Raw genomic sequence first — 23,102 nt, forward strand, 5'->3', positions numbered from 1 at the left:
GGCCATACTGTACGCCTTTTTTTATCCCTGAATGTGGAGTTGAACGGTGCGAGATAAGTCGACCAATTGCGGCGCAACTCTCTGTCCGTTAACTGCGCTGAGAGTGACTGAGGCGGAGCAGGAACTTGCAGCTGGGAACTCAGACGTGGAAGCTGTTCTGCCTGAGGAACGCGGATGGCCATCTGCAATCAGTTTTTATCCCAGGAATCTCACAAGGAGAAGGTGAAAGTTGAAAACTTGCGCAGGATCATTTTTACTCATGATCAAGTTTTCCAGGGATGACGATTGGACTGACCTTACCTACTGTGCCTCTGATTGGCTAGTACCCGATGCCTTTGTTGGCTGGTTTCAGGTATGAGGCGTTATTATTGGTTAGGGTAAGAGTATCATAGGAAATCTAGGGTAGGGGAAGTAAGGGGTCGTGGTTGGGGGTTAAACAAATAATTATGATTATGTGCTTGAATTAAGAGTAGTTGGACTTGACAGTGATCCTTCTAACCAAACAAAGAACCACCATTTGCCAGGAATTGGGTTTCCTGAGATTTAAATGTCCCTGATCGCTCTGGTATCTCGTTGAGGCTATATATATATATTTTTTTACAATCAATCACACAAAAGCTATTTCCATTTTTAGATGTTCTTCTTGTGTCATGTTATTGTAAAAAGGCACCCAAACGCAAGACACACAGAGGCAGGAAGGTAAAGAAAAAAAAAAAAGCTTACTGTAATGATAAACTGATGTGTAACAAACCATAATGTCATGGGGAACAGATCAGGAACACATGAGGACTGGGGCTTGGAAAAAAGACGAGCTGACAAAGAGTGAGCAGAAAACACTGGCTTGAACACAGAGGAACGATTAACAACTGAAAGACAGTGGGAGTGGGAAAACAAAGACAGGAAGTGGAACGTCACGAGGATAAAACTAAAACATAAAATGGGAAATAACTAGATAACTACTTGGTGGTTGTAAATATTTTAATTTCCACCAAGTATGACATCACACTTGGCTTGGAGTACAGAATTCAAACAATATGCGTTACAAACCCAGGGTGTGGATTTTGGAAGATGTTGCCATTTTTCCACAAACTTAGACTAACCAAGTCACGCTTTTGAGTTGCTCCACATAGGTTCCCGTGTTTGTACTGACGTCTCTGCATCACTTTTGACCATTCTTTGAAATGTGTCACCTATTAGTCTCCCAGATGTATGGAAGAGCACTTGTAATTACTGGACCACTCTAAAGATGTAGAGCAGCTGCCCATATGAATTATGGTAGCTGCACAGTGTAGTAACTATAATGCAAACAGAGGTTCAGGTCTGAGCCAGACATGTGATACGATGCTCGAGCTCATCTGTATTCTGCAGGAGATTAATCGTGCATGGGTAAAGATGCCTTTCATTCTTTCATCACTTTCTTTCAAACCCTCTCCCACCTTTTCCCTCTCTGTCTCCCCTTCCTCTCTGTCTCTGACTTTTTTTCTCTTTTCTCAGCCAGACACTGGGAGGCTTTGACTTTGATTAATGGTGAGCCAAGCTCTGCATTAAAAGCCAGGGGCAGCAAGTGAGGCCAGATAAAAGTGGAGCAGGGGGGCAAGGGATGGGAGGGATGGAGGGGAGAGAAGGAGCGCAGGACACAGTCACCAATCACTGTCAGCATCATCGTCCCAGGGTGACAGTGGGGGACACAGTCGGATGGGACAGCGGTGCTTCATTGGGCTGAACCTCACCCTCATACAGGCACAACACATTGTCTCTGACAGGCTCTTCACACATGGGCTTCTAGGACACACATACAAAACATGGTCACTGTCTGCCCAGTGGGACTCGCCAGCGAGAAAAGTTTTTTTGCCTCAGGGAGTGTAGTGAGAATTTGTGTTTCGTTGAGATGGAAGTTCAAGCTCAGATATTTACAGCTCACACCTTCTATCCTGATAATTAAAGGATAAATGTCATGCTCATTTTTAAAGCTTCATACTTTTATTTTGGATTACTTTTAGAAATTCTATAATGCTCAAAAAACACTCCAGTTTGTCTCTCTAAGGCCCACCTCCAGCTCTGATTGGTCACCTCACACCTGCCTGAGCAAGCGCCACTCCACCATGTCTCGAGGTCAGCTCTGTCATATTCTCAGCTTCCAGTAAGCTTCCCCTCTACCGTTAATGTAGGCATAAATTTTAAAATTGTGTAACGCGGTGGCCTAGTGTGATATCAAGAAGTCGCAGAATTAAAGGTGGGACTCCTGACGAGGCATTTTCAGTCATTTCAGGAGGAGGTGATTTTTCTGGGAGAGAGGACCTCCCACTGGCACAGACATAACCCTTGTTTAACTTTAAAGATCTTTTACATGCACAAGAAACTATGTAAAACACTGAAGGAATGAAAAATAGCAAAAAAGCATTACAAGTCTCCTTTAAAACCTGTAAAAAAAAAAAAAAAAAAATGTAAAAAACAACTATTGCACGAGCAGCTCCAAGATGTAACACAGGGAAATGTCATCTCAGTCCTTAATCCCACCTAGGAAAGCTCCAACTGCTCGCCTGTTTCTCCAGATGGGGTAAGCAGCCACCAATAAGCACAAAAACTGACCTATTTGAATCACTTGAAGTAATCTCAACCCAGGCTGTATACACTCGCACACTTTTAGATATTGGACACCTTAGAACGTGCACAAAAAAAGGAAAAAAAAAATTCTCCCTGATAAAAATGGATGTTCTCCTGTCTTTGTGCCTGAATGCATGTCCTGAGCTGGGACCAGGACTCTGGGTTTGGGGCTGTGGAAATACCTCTTCTCTTCCACAGCCCCCCCCCCCCCCCTTTTTTTTTTTTTTTTCCAGTGCTGGAATTTCTGTGTGGAGTGCCCCTCCCTTGGGTCTGTCAGGAACAGTGTGTGCCTGTGGCCGGTAATTGATAATGCGGCACAGGCAGCCCTAGCCCTGGTCAGTGGAGCGTGAACCAGCCTGAGAGGCAGAGAGGCTGAAGTGCACCGAGGTGAAGCTTAGCCCTCGCACTCCCTGTCTAGGGTAAGAGCGAGCGAGGGAAGGGAGGGCAGGAGGCGAGAGCCAAGTGAGGCAGACGCAACAGAATCCATTCACGCTGACGAGATTGTTAACATTTTAGTTAATTATCCGACAATCAAATCAAGAAATACTTACCCTAAAGATAGCAGAGAACGGCGTCTTACAATGCCTGATTTATAAGCAACCACGCTGAGTAAAAAAAGGTCAGGGGCTTTTCTTACAGAGCTCCTGCGACCATGGAGTGGTTAAAGCCAGGGGTGAAGTACAAAGAGAAGGGAAAAGGAATAGGATAACCATTAAAGGAGTCTGTTACAAAAAGAAGGGGGTCATTCAGTTTTAGAGAGGGCGCCAATTGAGGCCTTTTGAATAGACAAGTTATTCAGAAAAGATGGTGAGTGGAGACCAGGTGGAGCAATGACTAGGCCCCAGCAGCAAGCCGGCTGAGAGCCAAGAGGCTGATCGGCACAAAGTGTAGAGCATGGGCTGGTGCGGGGCTGCATTTATGCCTGCAGACATGGGGGTGGAGATTCCTTTCCAGCTCTGTATACAAACACAGGGGCTTTAAGCTTAATATGAGCCATCGCAGAATCGTTTTTTTTAATTTATTTTTTTTAATCAAACTCACTTGTGTGTTCACAAATTGGATTTGATGAGTAAGTTTGGTTGGATTCAATCTTTGAACTTTCAATTAGAGTTTATCTTGGCACCTTGGAGGAGCTTGTGATCATACGGTAGATGCTGGGGGCATATTCACGAGCCATTAGAGTGTTTCATTTGGACATAAAAGCCGAGCAATTTGCATGTTTATTTGATATTTTAACTCTACAATAAATGTCTATAGTGATGCATTTATACGATTCAACTTGTAGTCCCGGAAAGCTTGGTCTCAAGTCTTTCAGAGCATTAAGGAGCCATGACTAAATAAGCAACGAACTGCGCTTAAATAAGTAGCAACATCCTTTATGTGTATTTACAGTATTTATATTTATAGAACTTAAAACTCAAAAACTAAGACAATCTGCGTGCTCAGGACTGTGTTTGTGTGGTTTGATCAGCTTTGACTGAAAGTGCAGGCAACATGAGCAAACAACTCATAGATGTACCGTAATATGGAAGGAGAGACTAGATCCAAAGATGGCGCTTGTTCACTTGCAAGGTCCAATTTGTAAGAATTCCAAACTCGTCAAAAACTGAGACTCAAAAAATTGACTTTCCTACAAATTGGAACATTAATGCTGATTTCTTGCCTGGCACACAGGCCAACTGAGTGTCGATCTTCCAGGTTTACTTCCTGGTTATGCAGTCCACTGAATATACACAGTAGAGGTTTTTTAGCTGCTCCTGTCACTTGTTTCTGCTCTGCCCATTTACAATAGTTTTTTTACATCGCTTTTCTTGGTTTGAGGAATGTTTTACCTGAATGAAACCTCCATAGATCAAAAATGCATAACAGAAAGGCCAACAATAGATGTTGTTTGCAGCTTGTGGTGTTCTATCAACAGTTTTACTGACATGTCTTTTATAAAGGTGCTCTATGGGAAAAATGCATTTTCAGCTGGATATGAATTTTTAGCCGTAATACCGCAGGTGGCCACTCGGCAGCAAGGCTGGGGCTTAGGAAGAACAGAGAGAAAAACACAAACACAGAAATCCCTGAAGTGAACTGACTTGAACGGTTTTGATTGAAAGGTGCAATATGGAAGAGCTGGCATCCTGTTGACTGTAAACTCAGAACATCTTATCACAGGAATAATTGCAAATTGCTGCTAGCTGTTGCTATCTATAGCTAGTTCGCTAAGTTAGCTGCGCAGCTAGCACTCTAGGCTGGGGGTAACAGGGGATGTGTTGGTGTTTACACCGTTAGCAGAGGACATTTGGACTAAAACACTGTTATTTCTTCTCATTCTGTGGACAATTCCACAAGTCCATTTTTTTTAACTCTTACATTGTTGCACTTTTAAACAGAAAATAGTGCGTTCCTGTAGGATCAAATCCTTGAAATCATCAATTTAATTAAACCCACCCTCCAGAAAACTTGTCACAGTTGCTCCTCTGCGACGCAGGAACTGGTGCAGTTTCCAGTCTCCAGTAACAGGGGTTTGTTTGGAATAAACAGAGATAAAGATCATGGCAGTTAGCATGAATGAAAAGACAAAATACCCCCCCAGAACCGTTAACTTGATCCAACTGATCCCTGGGCAGCGCATAATGATTTGAACTGTGCAGATTTTAGAACTGGCCAAGCCAGCGCTGTCTGTGACATTTAGGAGCTTGTCAGCTTGCCCTAGATTACACATATTAGCACAACAAATAGGTGAGGAAAAAGCGGATACCAGCACCAGAAAAATGTACTTTCCCTCGCAGAGGAGACCGTCCTGGGAATTGAACCCCCCAGACGCCACTGTCAGCGGCGACACGATATCAGCTGGTTTGTTAAATGTCAACAGTGGGGAAAAACCTGCGAGGGTGTGATAGTGGAAAAGACATGACACCTGTTCTGATGCTAAAAATTAGGGTCAATTTCAGTTCAATTCAATTTATTTTTTGTAGTCATATATAGATGAAAGATATAAAAAGAAAAAAAAAAACACTGTCAGCTGATCAGAAGCTTTATTGGCTAAGACGCTGGCACGGCAGCTGCAGAGACTGAGGCAGCTGTACGCTTCTAACTGAATTTTAAAACCGCAGAGACACAAACAGACAACGCGTATGCAGAGTTTTATTACGGATGATGTGTTCCTTCTACCCAATAACAAAATCCCCAAGCGGCATACGAAGAGCGACAAGGAACAGGGTTAATTCTGGGTTAATTGACAGCCCATGTGTGTGCATTCAGGTGTAGTGGGGCAGCAGGATGGAAAAAGACCGCGCGGTGTGTCCTAAACGATCAGGATACGACACTAATTTGATTCCAAGGGGTTTAATTTAACGAATACTGTGTGGTTCATAAACAAATGGGGCCTTTAACTAATGTTTCTATTGGCTGTTGTCTTTATGAACATGGTTTCCATAGAGAGTTTGAATAAACAGGCCTATTCAGATGCTTGTTTTGCTGCAGATCTGGTGCAGCCTGCTTTTGCCCGCAGAGTGGCAGTTTTATTGGAGGCAAGCATATATATTTTTTCCTGCCTGCACTGTTTAGCAATTTCATGGCTCACCATGACATCATTTGCACTGAAATCAGCGGTGGAGTGTACCACGGGGGGGTGTAGCAATAAATCAGGTGACACAAAATTTTCATAAATTCTTCCCTGCTTATAGTAACACAATCAACTCCGTTCTTCTTCTTCTGTTTGCATTATTTTTGTCCTTTTTTTAAACCTACTTTTCATTTCTAAACTGACTGTGTGTCTCCGCACTGAGACCCACTACCTTTCTTTTTCCAAGCAATACGTTTCTATAGCACTGAGCATTTTATTGTAAATCTAGCTGCACGTGGACACGCTTACTAACTGCATTCAATTATGCACAATCATCACATTACTCTTAACACAAAGGCCCGAGTGAGATAGTTACATGCCATCTTTAATCAAATCACACAACTTGTTTTTTTTACCTGGCATGATCGCGTTTTACAAAGACAGCGACAGCCAGTGCTAAACAACACTGCAGCATGTTGTTTAGCACGCACTTCTAAATATGAACTATTGCCACAGAAGCTTTAAAGCTGGGTTAATTACCGCTTCCGCTGCGTCCTGTGCGTGGCACACGCAGTGCTCCTATATTCTGCCCAAGCAGCCAAAGTGACTCGGTCCAACCGAGGACTAAATCCAACGCGACTGGTTGCCGGACTCGAGCCAGACTTGTGATAACTGACGAAACTGGCGCAAAGGTGTCCTCGGTCCTGCTAACTGGAGCTGACACTCGGCTGAAATCCGCACCCTCGAATCTTTGCCAGTTCAGCGGCCTTGTTTTGGCCAAAGCTGGCACACGTTTAGTCCTGCAGTGCCAGAATATGGCTGAGTGCAGCTCTAATCGTGCCCGACTCTGCTGGCTACCTGGTTACTGATGAGAGCGGCAGTTGTACCTTTTGAACTTGGATTCTGTGCAGTGGAGTGCCGGAAACCTGATGGTAGTTTATTCTAGATACACACTTTGGACCATAGTATTGGGATTGTGCTCTATTTTTAGCGTGGATAACTATGATTACCTTGGAGATAATTATGTGCGCTCGCCCCATAGCTGGCTTGATATACTTATTTTTTTAAATCTATATATTTAATCGATATGGCTGCAGAAGGCCGCACGGTTCATGTTTGGCGTGGGAAATTGAACTCCCACTTAGTAACTGAGAGAATTGTGAATAATGGAAGGAAATGTCTCACACTAGTAATAAATTAGAAGTAGAAGTAGCCTATAAAATGCTTGAATGGATCTCCAAATACACTCAGGCAGCTGTTAAGACACCTTGGTGGCCCGCCCAGGTAAACTGTAAGTGGTCATTCTACAGACGTGTACTAATTCCGTTTCTCTCTCTCTCTCTCTCTCTCTCTCTCTCTCTCTCTTTGCCAACAGCTCCCTCCATAGTTCCCATCATGCACCAGATCAGCTCCACCATGAACAGCTTCACGCTGTCATGGCCGCAACCGGAGCAGCCCAACGGCATCATCCTGGACTATGAGCTGCGCTACTACGAGAAGGTGAGATAAGTGTGTGTCCGTGTGTGGAAATGTTTATGTCTGACTTCACATCTATCTGACACCAGCCCTTTGAGCTACTAGGTGTTGTCTCATACATTTGCACATACATAGACAACTACATGTAAAGCTGACCCCCCCCCAAAAAAAAAAAAAGAAAAAATCTAAGCTTTCCCGTGGATCTGTGAGCAGAGTCCCCCTGGGTTGATAATATGTTCTTTCCCTGTGCTCGCTCCTTCTCTCCCACTGTTCTTTGGTTTCTGCTGCTGATGAAGTGAATCGGTTGACCTCTGCTCCGGGCCCACTCTGCACAGTGCAGCAACCTGCCCCGCTGTGAAAATGCATTGCGTCTGGTGGTGGTGGGGGGGAGAGAGTCACATCGACCCGTCTGCTCACACACAATACGTCTGCTTTATTAAGTCGCCAGCCCTACCCCACAGCGCCTGTGCTGCTCCAGTATTGACCTGTAGGCTTTTCCCAAGGCCCGAGACATAATGATACCTAGAGATCGGAGACTCTAGCTTTTTGTCCGGGGCCCCTTGTTTGTCCTCCTAAAGCTGATCGATAGGTATAGCAAGGTTGGTCATGCATGTTCTTTCCCCCTGTCGTCTTCAGCTAAGACCTTTTTTTAGCCAGGCTTGATGCACCATCACCCATGTTCCACTTTCTAAATAAAAGAAAAGAATCGATTGAGCTTCATAAATGTTTTTTTTTTTTTTCTTTTTTTTCTTTCCTTCTGTCAAGTTATTTATTTCACTCCAACTCATTTCTGGCTAAGGTTCACGGATCAATATTCACAGCTCCACCTTAGAATACTGTTTGTCGCATTTAACATTTGCTATCAGGGAGAAACAACAATCGTGTTTTTTAAATGATGTTTGCCGTCTGAAAACTCAGTTATCCAATAATAGCTGCGTCGCTCGCCAGCTTTCACCCCCCCACCACCAGTGTCGCGCGGGTCACAAAATTGAATCCGATTGCCGTGGCCCTGAGAAACCTTATCTGCCAGACGGCTTAGTGTCGTGTAAATAACACTCATACAGCCTCCCATTAGCTCATGAATATCAATGAAACCTAATCCTATTGATGTTTATGTAGCGTGTCCTCACACAAATAGATGAGCGCGGCGTAATCACAAATTAGTGAATTAAGGAGGACAAGATTGCTAATTGTGGCGGGATGATTCAGGTGACTGAGAGGTTTGCACTCTTCTCTACATTGTCTGTCTCCGCTTTAATTTAGCTTCACATCCCCCTCCCCCCCCGTACAGTATGTGTGTTTATCACCAGAAACGTACCCGTCGTCTGTGAGTGTGAGTAAGACGCAGAAGGTGAGTCAGAGTGATTGCTTTGTGACACACTGTGCCGTGGAGATGAGATTTCCACACCGGTGGTCCTTCTTTTTTTGACACTCACTCACACTATTTCGGAACCTGACGAGGCTTTTTATAGGCTCAGACTCAGACTTTTCTTTTCTTCCGCCAGCTTCTTCCGTCCAAAGTGTCGCTGCAGATGCGTTTTTTTTTTTCCCCTCCTTCTTTTTTCTCGTGCCAGATTAAGCAACCGGCCCTCAGACGGGAGAGAAACAGCAGGTGGTGGGGCAAAAGAATCGGATACGGCATACACGCCACGTGTTTGAGTTCCATACCAGTTAAAATTTATTACATGCAGGAGGAAAAAAAAAAAACACGAATTCTGTCAGAGACGTCGGCTCGGGTTACCTGCACGGCGCGTACGGCCTGCTCGTTGCATATGGAAGAAGCGGGGAATTAGATCACGTCGCGTCGAGGTCAGTCTTGCTGAATCCTTGAGAGGTCCGGGAAAATCAGAGAGCTCCGTGCAGCCGAAAGACGTGTCCTTTTAGTCGTAAGAGGCAATTATGGGCGGAGGACTCTCGCCACGTCTATCACACACTCCCCTGCACACTCCCCAGCTTTAACCGGCGCCAGGGGTAACTCGCACTGTAGCCTGGATAATACAATCGTAAAAAAAATGAGCCCTTTTTATATAAAATGGCCTCACTGCACTCGCCTCCTTATTTATGCATCTCACCTATGCCTGCATTAATCTGGGAGTAGTCACACTGTTATGGCTCTGGAGTTTGATTGTCTCAGCGTGCCTAACACAGCCAGCGAGTCCTTAGCACAGCAGAGAGCTGTCTCTCCATACACTCCATCTCACAGGAAGCGCCCTACACCCATTTGCAACAGCGGCTTCTTCAGCAGCAGCAGCACGGCGGTGTCATACACTGCGCTGAGTAATATCTCAGGATAATCATGAGAGAAAAAATTACACTCTTTTTTTTTTTCCAGCCCTTGTTTAATGTCGCAGTTTTGTCCTTTGGCCTGATGACATATTTGTCACGACTTTAATTGTTGCGCACACAGGGAGATATTTTCAGTGGACTTTATGTAACAATTAATCACCTTTTTTATTGGCCATATGTGAGCGGATTGTAATGTAACATGAAAAATTAGACCCTGGCCGAGTTTTTTTGAATGCTGCTAGACTTGATTTCTTTGTGAAGGACTTTCTGTGTTTATGTACATTCTCGGGTGCATTGCCTGCTCCATATACAGAGATCAGCAGTAGCTTACATTTGGTTTAGAAAAGGAATCTGCTAACGTAAACTAACATCCAGCTTCGAGCACAAGGCACAAGTTCCACTGAGCAGCTTTAAGATGTTACCGAGTGTTTTTCTGAAGATGATTTTTGTGACATTTGTTGACAGTTATCGGTAGAGAGTGACAAATCGAGTGTGCAGAGAGAGCCGGGAGGGAGTGACGTGGGGTAACAGGTCTCTAGATGGTTTTGAACTGTGGACGTTGTGACCTTGACTGTTAGGCCTCCGGGGACCCGAGCATGAATGCATTAAGAAGAGCTTGATAGCATTTTTTTCCAAGACGGTGCTTTTACTCACTTCACTGAAGGTTATGCACCAGGCACGTTCACGACATACATACGAACGGCACATCACATTTTTACATTTTTCTTTGTGAGTCAGCTCAAACAGCTGTTTGTTTATAGCAACTATGGGACATGGGGGGGTTCTTTTTTGACCTTTGTGCATCACATGACCTGCAATTCCACGTGTGCACACTGCTCTGAAATCACCTCACAGCCTGATGCTGTTCCTTTACTCAGCTTCACGGGGTCTCAGCGCGAGGGTGTGCCCCCAGAACAGCCCTGTGTTTACTTTATTTTTTAATTGTACCTTTATTCAAACAGTAACTTTATTGCAACAAAGGGTTTCATTCTCAAGAGAGTCTTGATGTTACATGTTGATCTACATGTATCAGAGGTTTTGTCACTGTAATTATGTATGTATGTTATGTACATATCTGTTGCATGTCTGTCCCTTGAATCGACAGACGGACAGACGATGTTGCACACTTAATTCTTTAGTTAAATATATTTTAAAAAATGACTTGTTGATGCTGTGTTGGCAGCAGCGTGCTGTTTTAGGTAAGAGTGAGACAGAGAAAAACAATCCAGGAAGTCCAGTTTTAAAACAGCTGAATGCATGAAAAGATTTGATAGATGCCAAAAACACTCCACTTCACATGCTTAGAAAGTGACATTCCCATGTCCCAGGTTTTATCATTGATCTTTTCTAGATGCTTTATAAATACCAGGAAAGAATCAGGCGCTTAATCTAAAAGGCTTAAACTAAAGGCAGGGTGGCTCAGGGTAGAGCCAGTGTCATGTTATAGTAAGGTTGCTGGTTCGTTTCCCCTGGTCTGCATTTCGAGATGTCCTTGGACAAGATATTGCTCCTGATGTGCTGGTCAGCACCATTCATACATGGCAGCCTCAGCCACCAGTGTATGAATGTATGTTTGAATTACTGTCGCTTAGTCGTAAAAGTGTCTGCTAAATGCCCTTAATGTACATGAAATGTAAATGTTAATCTAAGGTGAAATGCACACAGTCTGTAATTAGAAACTGCCTTCAGCCGAGGGAAGTCAGATCCCCAGGACGGCGTTTGAAGCTAAAAGGTGGCTACTATGAGAAGGTGAACACAGTCAAACAATATGAAATTGTGTTATCCTTTGAAGACGAGAGATGATTGAGTCATGAAAACCAATCAATAGGTATCATCTTTTCACCCAGCTACACCGTGCTGCTTTTAGGCTGATCAGTCAAAACTAAAACGTGTGTGGCTACAAAACATCAGAAGTTAGAACTCACAGTGTCAACACAAACATGTTTATGTCCTTTGACGTTTGGGGTAATAACAGTTTCATATTCACTTTGAAGTCGGCAGTTCAGAGAAATGGTACCGTCGCAGTTGCTGAAACCTGTCTGCTTTTGTTCCGCAGGCCTCAACAGACATCATTTTAAAGACGCGTTTTGTTTGATGCCCATAATATCTGCGATTACGCTCGATCGTAAAAATGTTACCAATAGTGATACATCCCCAGACTGCAGAAATAAGAACCCGGTCTGCCTTGCGAGTGAGACGTGAGTGGCAGTTTAGAGCCGTGTGAAGCAGAGGGGTGGTAATGACTCGGGGAGACTGCATTTTGGACGGTTTCACCTGAAAGCTGTAGTGAGTGCTCAAGGCTGTTCTCTCAACAGGCTTCGCTCCCTCCCTCAACCCACTTTCTCATTACAGAGTAAGTGGTCCCGGGACCCTGTAAAATCGGGAGGGCGAGATGAAATGAATTAAAAGTTTGCCGAGAGAAAGTCGAATCTCACGCTCCCGGTGTCTCCATTTTTCTGCTCCCCTTTTTTCCTCTGGATGCCTGAAATTTCGAGGGAGGGTGGAAATAACTCAGCATAGCGGAGGTCAGGCCTTCCATTAAGGGCTGGAGCAGGGCAGCCACCAGCTCCAGGTTTGTGATGGCTGTGTGTGTGTGTGTGTGTGTCGGTGTCAGAGAGAGTGTGTTGGTGTGTGTGTGTCGGTGTTTGCGGGTGAGCGTCTCAGTCCGTTCAGGTGTATCCACTCCGGATGACAGCAGTACTGTCACGCTGCAGTGCGAAGGGGGGAAATTTCAAGAAATACAAGTTTGCAGCGTGTCACCGGGATCCGCGGCACAACTGGCCGCGGCACCATCTGCATTGCTGGCACTCCAAAAATCCCTCTCTTACTTTACATACAATTAGCAATTCCTCAGAAGAGAAGCCAGGAGGAATGAATTTATTATTCTTTTCTTCTCCGGCTGCCAGCCTTCAGAGCCGACCGCAACACTTTTCCTGTAGACGCACACGGACACACACACAGATGTTGTACAGACAAGTTTAGATTTTTAATGGAACCCGTGAAAAGCAGGACTTGTGGAGCCGCTCCCTCGGTCCCCCAGCGAAGGTATTCACATCGCCCTCCCTCCCTCAGACTTTCTTCTTCTTACCTCTTCTCTCCTCTTTGTTTGTCACACCACCACCACCACCACCACCACCCTGCTCGCTCGCTCGCTCGCTCGCTCGCTCGCTCAGGCCCCCCTAGCAAGTCTCCAGGTGGATGGAATGCATACAAAGAGTCGTCTCTAAAAGGAGGTGGCCGCCAAAGGAACAAGGAAAAAAACAAACCGAAAAGCGGCTGAAAGCAAATACATTTTTCCTTCCAAGTAACTGTAGATAAGATGATTCTTCTCACCTTTTCTCTCGGCAGGCTCACCAGTGTTTAGCAGGCGGCTTTGCAGAATCAGAATGAGAGAAAATCTTTTTTTTTTACCCCCCTGTTGCTGCACGGTGATATCATTCATTTCTACACCATATTATTTTAGTTTCTTTAATTCCCCCAAAACGATTAAGGGGGCTTTAATATCAGATTATCACACCATTGTGTTCCCGCACTAAATAATTGCCAATTTTTTTAGATTAAAATTCACGAGGTAATGGTAATTATTTGCACTTGATAATAAAACCCATCTAGTCTCTGAGCCCGTATGCATCCCCCCTTCTGTTATTTTCCTTTTTTTTTTTTTTTTTACCGTAGGCGATACATTTTAATTTTACATTAATGGGAGAGGTTTCGTTATCTCATTCCCACTTTAAAAAACATAATATTAGAATGTTCTCCCCCACCGCCTCTCCCTTTTGTGTGCGAGTGTGTGTGTGAGCCTGTGAAGAGGACACATGGTAATCCACCATCTCTGTCTTGGTGCCAGGTGGCCATGCTGTCCATTTTGGTTGGTTGGCATTTTTTTATTTTTCAAAAAACAGACACACAAACCCCCCCCCCCCCCAAACACACACACACACACACACACACACACACACACACAGGCATTCAAACGTCAAGTCAAGTCAGGATTATTTGTAGTCCAATATCGCACATAATATCCCGGTGGCCTTTACGGGGCCCACAGCTGTAATGGTTTTTGACTGGAAAACTCAGCCCCTCCAAGTAAACTCCTAGGAAATAAGGAGAGGGAAATGGCAGAAAGTGTCAGAAAAGGGAAATTCAGAGAGAGATCTCCCCTCACGCCGGCTGCTGGCAGCGCAATAGCAATTGGTTGGAAATTGGCAATTACGAAGAATGAAGTGAATGTTGTAGAAAAAAAAAATACAAGTGTTGGACTTGTAACAATCCAGCAAATATGACTATAACAGATCCAGGGAAAATGCAGTACAGTACATTTAGTCAATGTAGACAGTCACATAAAATGATTGGAACTAAATGTGTTACAGTTCCCTATATCACACGCAGGCTGCTCATTTATTAATGGTGCTGTATGTGAATTTGATTGCCAGGCGCTGTCTCCAGCAGTGGAAATAACAATGTTAGCCTAACTATTGTTTTGCTATTTCTGTCGCTTTCTTCTTTTCTGACAAACATGGTTTCTTCCTCCTTCGTCGGGCAGAGGCTAGCTGGTTAGCGCGCGAACATGGGTTGATGCATCTGCACCACAATACACAGACGTCTTTGGGAAGACAGCAGCACTTATTCAAACTCTACATTGTTTTTAGCTATTTTAAATCTGAAAGTCTTACATATAGCTCCTTTAACGCTCCCTCCTGGAGTAAATGTAAAAAGGCCCGAGTGTCACTGAGTACATGGTAAGCATCTTGAGACAGTATCCGATAAACAATGTGAACGAGGAGGACCATTCTTCGTCGCAGCGATTTTATTGAATGCTGCAGAGACCAAACCACCCCCTCCTGCAGCGCTTCCTGCCTGTCACCCCTGGCAATGCTTTTTGATTGGCCGCTCCGCCATCTGCCTTCCCACCTGCAACTCTGTCTTTATTTAGCGCGTTAGGGTGTGGTCCTCCTAATCCCCATTTGACTGGCAGCAGGAGAGGACCTCTCGTGGCTGGAAGTCCCTCCTGGCATGGCCTTTTATTGGCTATCCACTAACCTGCTGGAGTGCCAAATGCCAGCTCATTTTTAAGTGGCAGATGTGCGCGTGAATGCGTGTGCACCCGTGTGTGTTGCATATAATCCCCATTTGACTGGCAGCAGGAAAAGGGGCCATTCCTGGCTGGTGCTCCCTCAAGGGATGCTCCCCCATTGGCGGTTCGCCATCTGTCTGCTCACCTGTCCGCCACTCAAACTTAACAGATGGGGGGCTGTGGCCCTGAGAAATGCAGGATGACTGGAACCAGAAGTCAGCGATTTCTGACCCCAAGTGGTCCGTGCGCGCTCGACCGTGCCTTATACCCAATGAATGGATAAATATGGTCCCCGGTCTCTCGTGGGAGTCTTTCAGATGTACAAGCTACAGTTTCAAAGTTTCAGAACTTGTTTTTTCTTTTCTTTTTTTTTTTCCCGTGTTTGTATGCAGCACGTCGGCGGGGACGACATATTTCTTGATCCAGCTGACAAAAGGTCTGAGAAACGATTAAACTCTCTAAACCAGTTACAGCCGCGGTTCCATTTATAAACATCTCCTGCCTCCCCGAGATGGAATGAAAAAGCCTGTTGGTGCAACGCTCTCCCATCCCAAGCCCAAACATTTGTCTTCATCAAGCTCAGAGTGTCCAATAAGAGCTAATGTGATTGCACACATCATTATGTGAGGGGTGGGGTGGGGTGGGGGGTGTTTGGTGGGTGAAGGCAGATTTCATAGCTGTGTTTACCTCGTCTGCTCAATGACGGAGCAACCGGAATGATTCAATTACACCAATCAGATTGGATAATGATTTCGGTGTGGGTTTGCTTCTGCTGCGAGTTTCTTATCGCTTCCTGCCATCGTCTTCCTCCTCCCTCCCTCCCTCCCTCCCTCCCTCCCTCCCCAGCTTCCTCCTTGCTGTCTACTTTTTTTCTACCCAACACTGTTGCTGTAAAGATTCTCTCTTCATATTTTCATGCATGTAGTATGAGAGGCAGTAGTCCAGCATTAAACAACTGTGTGTTCACCAAGGTTAAAGGAGCAGTACGCCAGTGTATTTACACTGTTTTACTGACACAGTGAAATTTTCCCCCTTCACTTTCAACTGCCCCTCCTCCCTCCCTCCCTCCCTTTCTACAGTACGTCTGCATCTAGCTATCAGCAGCCTGCAGTGGTGGGTGTAGTGTAGGTGCAGTCTTATTTTCTGGCTGTCATATTCACTCTGGGTTATGGGAAGGTGACAGGCCTAAGTAATTACTGATCCCCCATAGCAGATACCTCCAGCAACGCCCCAAACTACACTGCAGCAGACTGCTCTCTTGAGCCTGGAGAGAGACAGAGAGAAGAGAGAGTGAGAGAGGGAGATACAGGATCTGGAGGGCAGGTCCCATGGTCAGGACCAAGCATTTACATAATGGATGGCTATATTTATGCATCCGTGCAGCCACGGACAAATGCATTTATTCATAATGTCCGTCCATGCAAACAGTGGGTGAAAATGAATCTTTGGAGAGGATCTGAAAAGATATAAACAGAGTTGGAAATAGAATGTCAAATAATTCTTATAGCATTCCCTTTTTAATGGGAGAACATGAAATGCTTTCTGAAGGGTGGAACCGGCCCGCCGTCGTATTTAAAACAAAAAGCAACGCACTGCAGACAACAAGAGGATGTAATGTTCAAACTCCTTGCAGTAATTAAACTGCCTCATAAAGCACATCTGAAGAGACAAATATGCAGTGCTATTCTATTACGGTTCAGAAGGAGCTATTGCTCTTTGTAATTTGTGAGAAATGATTGCCTTTAATTACCACATTGTGAATATGCCTTACTGCGCGGATGGGAGAGGCTGTGCGGCTGTTTGAGTTTGAGTGTGCTGCAGCGTTACGTTTCTGACGCGTCAACTAACCTTTTTTTTTTTTTCTTACATAGTATTACCTCTCACCATTTAACGTGACATATGGCGGCCATCACTGTGTCTTGTATCAGAAGGCGGGCCGATCGTCCCTCTCAGCAGGCCGGATCAGCACTTTTATCTATTCAAGGACTACTTTAAAGGGTTCCAGAGACATTAAACGCATCACACCCGCTCTGAGGAATGGCTCTCGCTTTGTGTTCCTGCGGCAAACTGTTTTTCTTGGAAAAGAGCCTTCAGATATTCACTGTTTTACATAACATGGTTGTATTTTTATTCTTTTTTTTATACCCATGCCAAGGGTATTTATTTATAATGTCAGGCTGTTGTCTATATCAGCAATTCCCAAAGTGTGGGCCGCAGCCTGTCGGTGGGCTGCGAAAGGTACTGCAGGTGGGCGGCAAGATGTCATTGACAATAAATAGATTTTAAATTACATTGTAATACTTATACTTAAGTTGATACTTTTACATTAGAAATGAGAAAACCTTCTCCGTTGATCCAACCTGCTGTTTTGTTGAGGCCTGTTGGGGAACAGACTTTGACACAACATTGGGATGTATGTTATCGCGTCAACGCATTTATTTGTATTTGCACTGCTCTGACTTGCAGCTAAATTCCACCAGATACGTGTCCAGTCCGGCTCTGCGTTGCTCCACCACAGTAGCGTAGTCACTCTAGTCTATGTGTCTGCTCTGTCCCAGCTCCGTCAGTCCGGACCCTTCCGAAACGGACACTTGGGGTTATTCACACCAGTATTGCACCAGTTCAGCCAAATTCAACACAGAGCACCGAAACATCAACATAACATCCAGTTAATTTTTGTGATAAAACACTACATTGACGGCAGCACAAAAATCTCCCAAAAGAGACAAATGCAAGCACTTTGTGTAATCCTTCAGATGGGAAGGCTTCTTTTTGTTGTGTTTATAACAAATTTGAATAACTGCGCTCGAGCGGGATTACGTTATTATCGTTGGAACGCCTCAGTCTCGCAACTCCAGCTGTCTGGTGGCTCTGCGCCACGCCGGACTCGAAGAGCAGCCTGCAGAGGTTGCAGGACGACGGCAGTACCGGAGCCCATCCGCAACAGACTTGCGTCCAGTGGAATTCGTTCGCATGTTAAAAAAAAAGATTTGTTTATGAAATCAAATAAGGTGTTTGCCTACATTTACCTCCACCGACGGGGTTCTGTTTTCACCCGTGTCCACTGGCGCAGATGCAGATAAAACAATCTCATCCTTGAATTTCTCCTCACTTTCTTTAATATTGGTTCGGTTCTGTGTCTTCAGTTTATCTGTCTTCTTTCAATGTTTTTTATCAACAGCACACTACATTTCCTGTATATTTGGTTCAAGACAAATACAATATATAGCCTAAACTGATTCCCACCTAATTTGGACCACTTTCCCTGTATTGTTTCCTGAATATACAATCTTTAAAAAAAGCCTGTTTTGTGTCTTGCTGTCAAAGTTGATCCTGCACCACCACACTTTTCTCTTTAACTGTGTGGGTTTCAACACTTTTTCCACTGACATCTTCTCTGTAAATCATCTCTAACCCCCCCCCCCCCCTCGTGTTCACTGCTCTTTTCCAGGACCACGCCGAGATTAACTCCACCATCCTGCGAAGCCAAACTAACACAGCTCGCGTGGAGGGCCTGAGGCCGGGTACGGTCTACGTGGTACAGGTGCGGGCGCGGACTGTGGCGGGCTTTGGCAAATACAGCAGCAAGATGTGCTTCCAAACCCTCACAGATGGTAAGGATCGCCGAGCCAGGAGAAACAGCTCTCTGCACTGTCTCTCTCTATCCTTCTCTGTCTCACTTTCTCTCTCTCTCTCACACTCTCTCTCTCTCACACACACACACACACACAGTCTTTCTAACACTCTTGTTGCTCTTTGCATTTGTTTTTGCATTATTATTAATAGGTGAGATAGAGGAGAACCGTAATGTTTGATTGCACTTCTATTTCTACAGTTAAATTAATTTCCTTCACGGTCAGGTCTGTGTGCGTGTGTGTGTGTGTGTGTGTGTGTGTGTGTGTGTGTGTGTGTGTGTGTGTGCATGGATGCTTTGAATATGAGCGTCTTTTGTTTGTGCAACTAACTGTGCTTGATCCAAAATGCTTAGCTAATTGGTTTTTCACCCGGCCCTTCTGTTGCTGGAGAGCCATCCCAGAATGCATAGCTGTGATTAGTAGTTGATGAGATTAATTTTTTTTTTTTTTTTTTTTGCCATGGGGAGGGAGACTGGATCATTGGGAGAGGGGGAAGTGGGGTGGGGCTGAAGAGGAGATGCAACACCTGCTACTCTGGCAAGGTTGTGGAACTATGTTTATTAGTGTAAGTGCAAGGAGGTGTGTGTGCGGGGCTGGCTGACTGGCTGGCGGCGGCGTTGTGTATCGCGTCCTTGTGTAGTACTTTTTTCATAGCCTTGGCAGGCAATGGGAATCGATGCTAAAATTAACACAGCATGATTCACTCTGGATGGATTAAACATTTGACTGGATCTGTGTTACATTCACAAGATTTGCCAAAGTGCCGCCTCATTGTGCCTCGCTGGACGACCATCGCGCACGGCTGTGGTTTGTGATGTTTCAGAGACGGGGGGGTGACATTTCCGCATTGCATCGTGTTAATGAGGGACGATAACGATGAATGAGACGGTGATGATCTTGAGGGAGGGGAAGATGGGAAGGATAATAACGATGATGAAGGTGATCATTGCGGCTATTTACCTGTTCTAGGCCCCCCCGCTCCCCCCTCGCCGTCGCAAGTGTTCCTTACCCCTCGAGCACGCCTGCCCGCCCTCACACAACCGCCGTTCATCTGTTGGCCAGCTGCCACCGCACGACATTCGTCAAGGCAATTAGCAGCAGACGCCGGAGAACTGCTGACAATCACACCCACGGCTCCACCTCCTGCCTCTCCACAGGTCTCCGTTCCCCCTGTCAAGGCGCCACCTCGCCACCCGACCGCTGTTCCCCCTCCGTGCCCGTTCTTAAAAACCTTTTGTCTTCCTGTCAGCACATTTTTTTTTTTTCGCGTGCCTCCACAAGGTGTCCCTTCCACCATCTCTGCACACAAACATGGACAAAAGGCCCAACCGGTAAAGTAACAGATGCCACAGTCTTCCAGGCCTCTAATCAGGCGAAAGCCCCAAGAACTAACTGATTGTAATAGAGGCCTATTTACTGCTGGAACAGGTAGCAGTGTGATTTCTGGCTGTCGGGAAAAAAAAAATAAAATCACGTTCTCATGTGGGTGAAGGGGGGAGATTTATCCAGACCTCTCACGCCTAATATGCATCAAAAGGAGAACAGGAAAGACTGCCTGGAAGCTTTTTTTTTTTGGTAGCTGTAACATCATTCATACTGTTTGCTCGAAACGTACTTGATAAATGTGCTAAGTTAAAAGAGTGAGCAATTCCTGTCACATCGAGTTTCCTCATATATCCCCGGCTCTCGCGCTGCTCCGAAAGATGCATTAGTTCTCCCTTTATCACTTTAATCCAATAGGCCCATTCTACACGGGGGATTGGATTTAGAAGCTGCTGATTTGCCTGCAGCATGCTAAATCGTGCATTGCTTTAACTACAGTGTTTGCTGGTGCCAAAGTCGCGGGGAGACAGGCGCACAAAAAGATAACCGAGGATTCTGCTGCGTGGCGTTTTTTTTTTTTTTTTTTTTAGGCAGGCATTTTTAAGCCGTCCACTGAACTACCGCCAGCCTACCCCCCCCCCCCCCGACACGTACATAAAACACGTTTTGGGCTGAATGTGTGATTGGCAGCGGCCGGGCTTCCTTTTCAACACCTGAGGAACAACATTCCAAGGTGCATTTTCTCGTCCGCTCGTTTCTGACAGGTGCATCAGAGAGAAGGAGAGGTCGCTCTCTCTCTCTGTCTCTCCCTCTCGCCATCGGTTTTACGCCTCTCTCTGTCTCTCTGCCGGTTTATCAAAACCCAACCTGTCAGTCAGTCTCGCGAAAGCTTGCCGGATTTTCATTCGCTGCCGCTCGACAGAGAGAAGGGATCTATATGTTTTTCTTTATCCGTCGGCACACACAGTCTCCATCTCTCCCTTTACCTCCTGAAAAAAAATTTAAAAAAATAAAAAACACGCTCTCACGCACACACCTTTCAAATAAACAGCACTCACACTCCCCTAAGCCCCCACCTAAGCCATTCATAATATCTGTCCGTCTGTCTTCCTGCAGATGACTTCAAGTCTGAGCTGAGGGAGCAGCTTCCTCTGATTGCGGGGTCAGCGGCAGCGGGAGTGGTCTTTATTGTTTCCCTCGTTGCTATCTCCATCGTGTGCAGCAGGTAACCACGTCTTTCCTTTTTCCTGTCCTACATGACAAACACACTCAAAGCAACATCATGTAACTGTTTTTTCTCCTTGAAAAAACAGCTCCAATCATGTGGACGGTACAGTGTCTTGTAACAGGATGAATAGTGTCTTTGTCTCCGTCCATCGCTTGTTTCTGCTCTATGTAACACATCACACGTTTACTTCAACATACAAGATTTCAACACATGATATTGTCATGATGTAATGAGTTTTGTTACTAGTTGGTGCCTCCATTACGTCCGACAAACTGCTACAGAGCTGGGATTTGTATGTACATCTGTCAGGGGCGCCAAATAACACAAAATGCCAATTTCAACATAATGTTGCTTTTGCAACAAATGTACCCAGCTTGTGTAATATCATGGCAGCTTATATCGTAGCTTCCTAACAACTGTAACCAATACAAGGATTGGACAAAACAGGACGAACACCAATTCTATCCAGTAAAGTGGCCCAGCCTACTAGCCCATTTGCTAATAACCTCTGAAAGACGGATAGCGACACTGCAAGAAGATTGATTTTGTCACAGTGTGATTGATTGGATAGTTCTTTAATCAGAATCGCGTGACGTATTGCTACTTTGCATGCAATACATTATATCAAAGTACAGCAACAGTGATATAACTTGAAGATGTCAAAATGTCAAAATTCCCAAGATTCTGAAACTCATCTGTTCAGGTATGTTTTTTTTTTTTTTTTTTTGAGGCGAGCTGTCTGAGAGACGGAGCCACATCCCCCAGGTTATACTTACCACATCCACTACGTGAGCTCCGTAGATGTGCTCTTGTGGAGCGTTTAGTAGCAATCAACTTGATGGAAAGGAAAATCTGAGATATTTGAAATAGAATATTCAGTTTCCAGCTCCTGCTTTGCCCTGTTAACTTACTTAAGTCAAGCCAATTTAATTTTTGCAGCAGTTTGTCACGTTGTCACATTCCTATCTCGCTTCGGCTTCAGATATATGAAAGTCGAATTTTTTTTCTGCAATGCTGTGTGCAACTTTGAGCAAGTAAAGTGTTCATCAAACAGGCTGGGCTCTTTTGATGCAGAGGCAGAGGAGACAGATGAAAAGCAGAGAGATCCTATCAAGGTCTAATTAAAAATCAGCTCATTTTCATAAACTTCATTTGCCATTGCTAACCCTCTGCAACTGATTCAATTTCAGCCACGTCATTTTCAGGCTATGCAGAGAAACATGAACAGCAATAAGGCCTCGTTTACACTTCCTTTCATCCTGCCATCTCTTCTCTCTCCCCTTTCTTCTCTCAATATTCATTGCTCCCTCAGGAAAAGGGCATACACCAAGGAGGCGGTGTACAGTGACAAGTTGCAACACTACAGCACAGGAAGAGGTGAGTCCGCCCCGATGTAAACTAGCAGTTTGTTTTTTTAGTTTCTTGTTTCTTTCTACTTTTTCTTTCTTTTCTTTTCTTTTTTTTTTTTGGTCTGTTAATTTCCCGGAAAAATGTCAAAAACTACTTAGCAGATGGTCGACCAATCTGCTCATGGTTCAAGCTGAACGTATCAGAACGGTCCCTAAATGTCTGGCTAAGCAGAACAACAACAACTCCTATCATCGTTTAAGGCAGGGGTGCCCAAACCTTTTCCCATGGAGGCACAAATCTGAAACTAAATAGAGGGCAAAGGGTCAAAAGCAAACACTGATTGTATTGTTTTGTCAAGATGCAAATTGGTACTAGGCTCCCTATTTCCCTTAATTGACTGACTCTCTATGGGACTCTGTCTGCCCTTTGCAGATTATGAAAAATAATTTAAAAATTACGGATCCTACACAAATGGCAATTTAGTTATGTATTTTATTTTAGCAGAAACATCTGGCAGGCCAAATTGAAATCATGTCAAACAAACTTTGGCCCATGGGCCCCACTTTGGGC

The 23,102-nt window shown here is 44.8% G+C and overlaps 1 protein-coding gene across 2 annotated transcripts in view; it reads left to right on the forward strand.

Moving 5' to 3' along the window:
* The window catches only part of LOC119011355 (ephrin type-B receptor 1-B), a 169,944-nt gene that overhangs the window by 114,588 nt on the left and 32,254 nt on the right, over positions 1–23,102 (forward strand). For both annotated transcript variants that reach the window (XM_037084401.1, XM_037084402.1), the window contains exons 6-9: positions 7,536–7,660; positions 18,448–18,610; positions 21,071–21,179; positions 22,495–22,559. In XM_037084401.1, coding sequence (XP_036940296.1) covers positions 7,536–7,660; positions 18,448–18,610; positions 21,071–21,179; positions 22,495–22,559 — 462 coding nt within the window. The remainder of the gene's footprint in view (positions 1–7,535; positions 7,661–18,447; positions 18,611–21,070; positions 21,180–22,494; positions 22,560–23,102) is intronic.

The sequence above is a fragment of the Acanthopagrus latus genome, chromosome 21 (assembly GCF_904848185.1).
Source record: "Acanthopagrus latus isolate v.2019 chromosome 21, fAcaLat1.1, whole genome shotgun sequence".
Taxonomy (NCBI): domain Eukaryota; kingdom Metazoa; phylum Chordata; class Actinopteri; order Spariformes; family Sparidae; genus Acanthopagrus; species Acanthopagrus latus.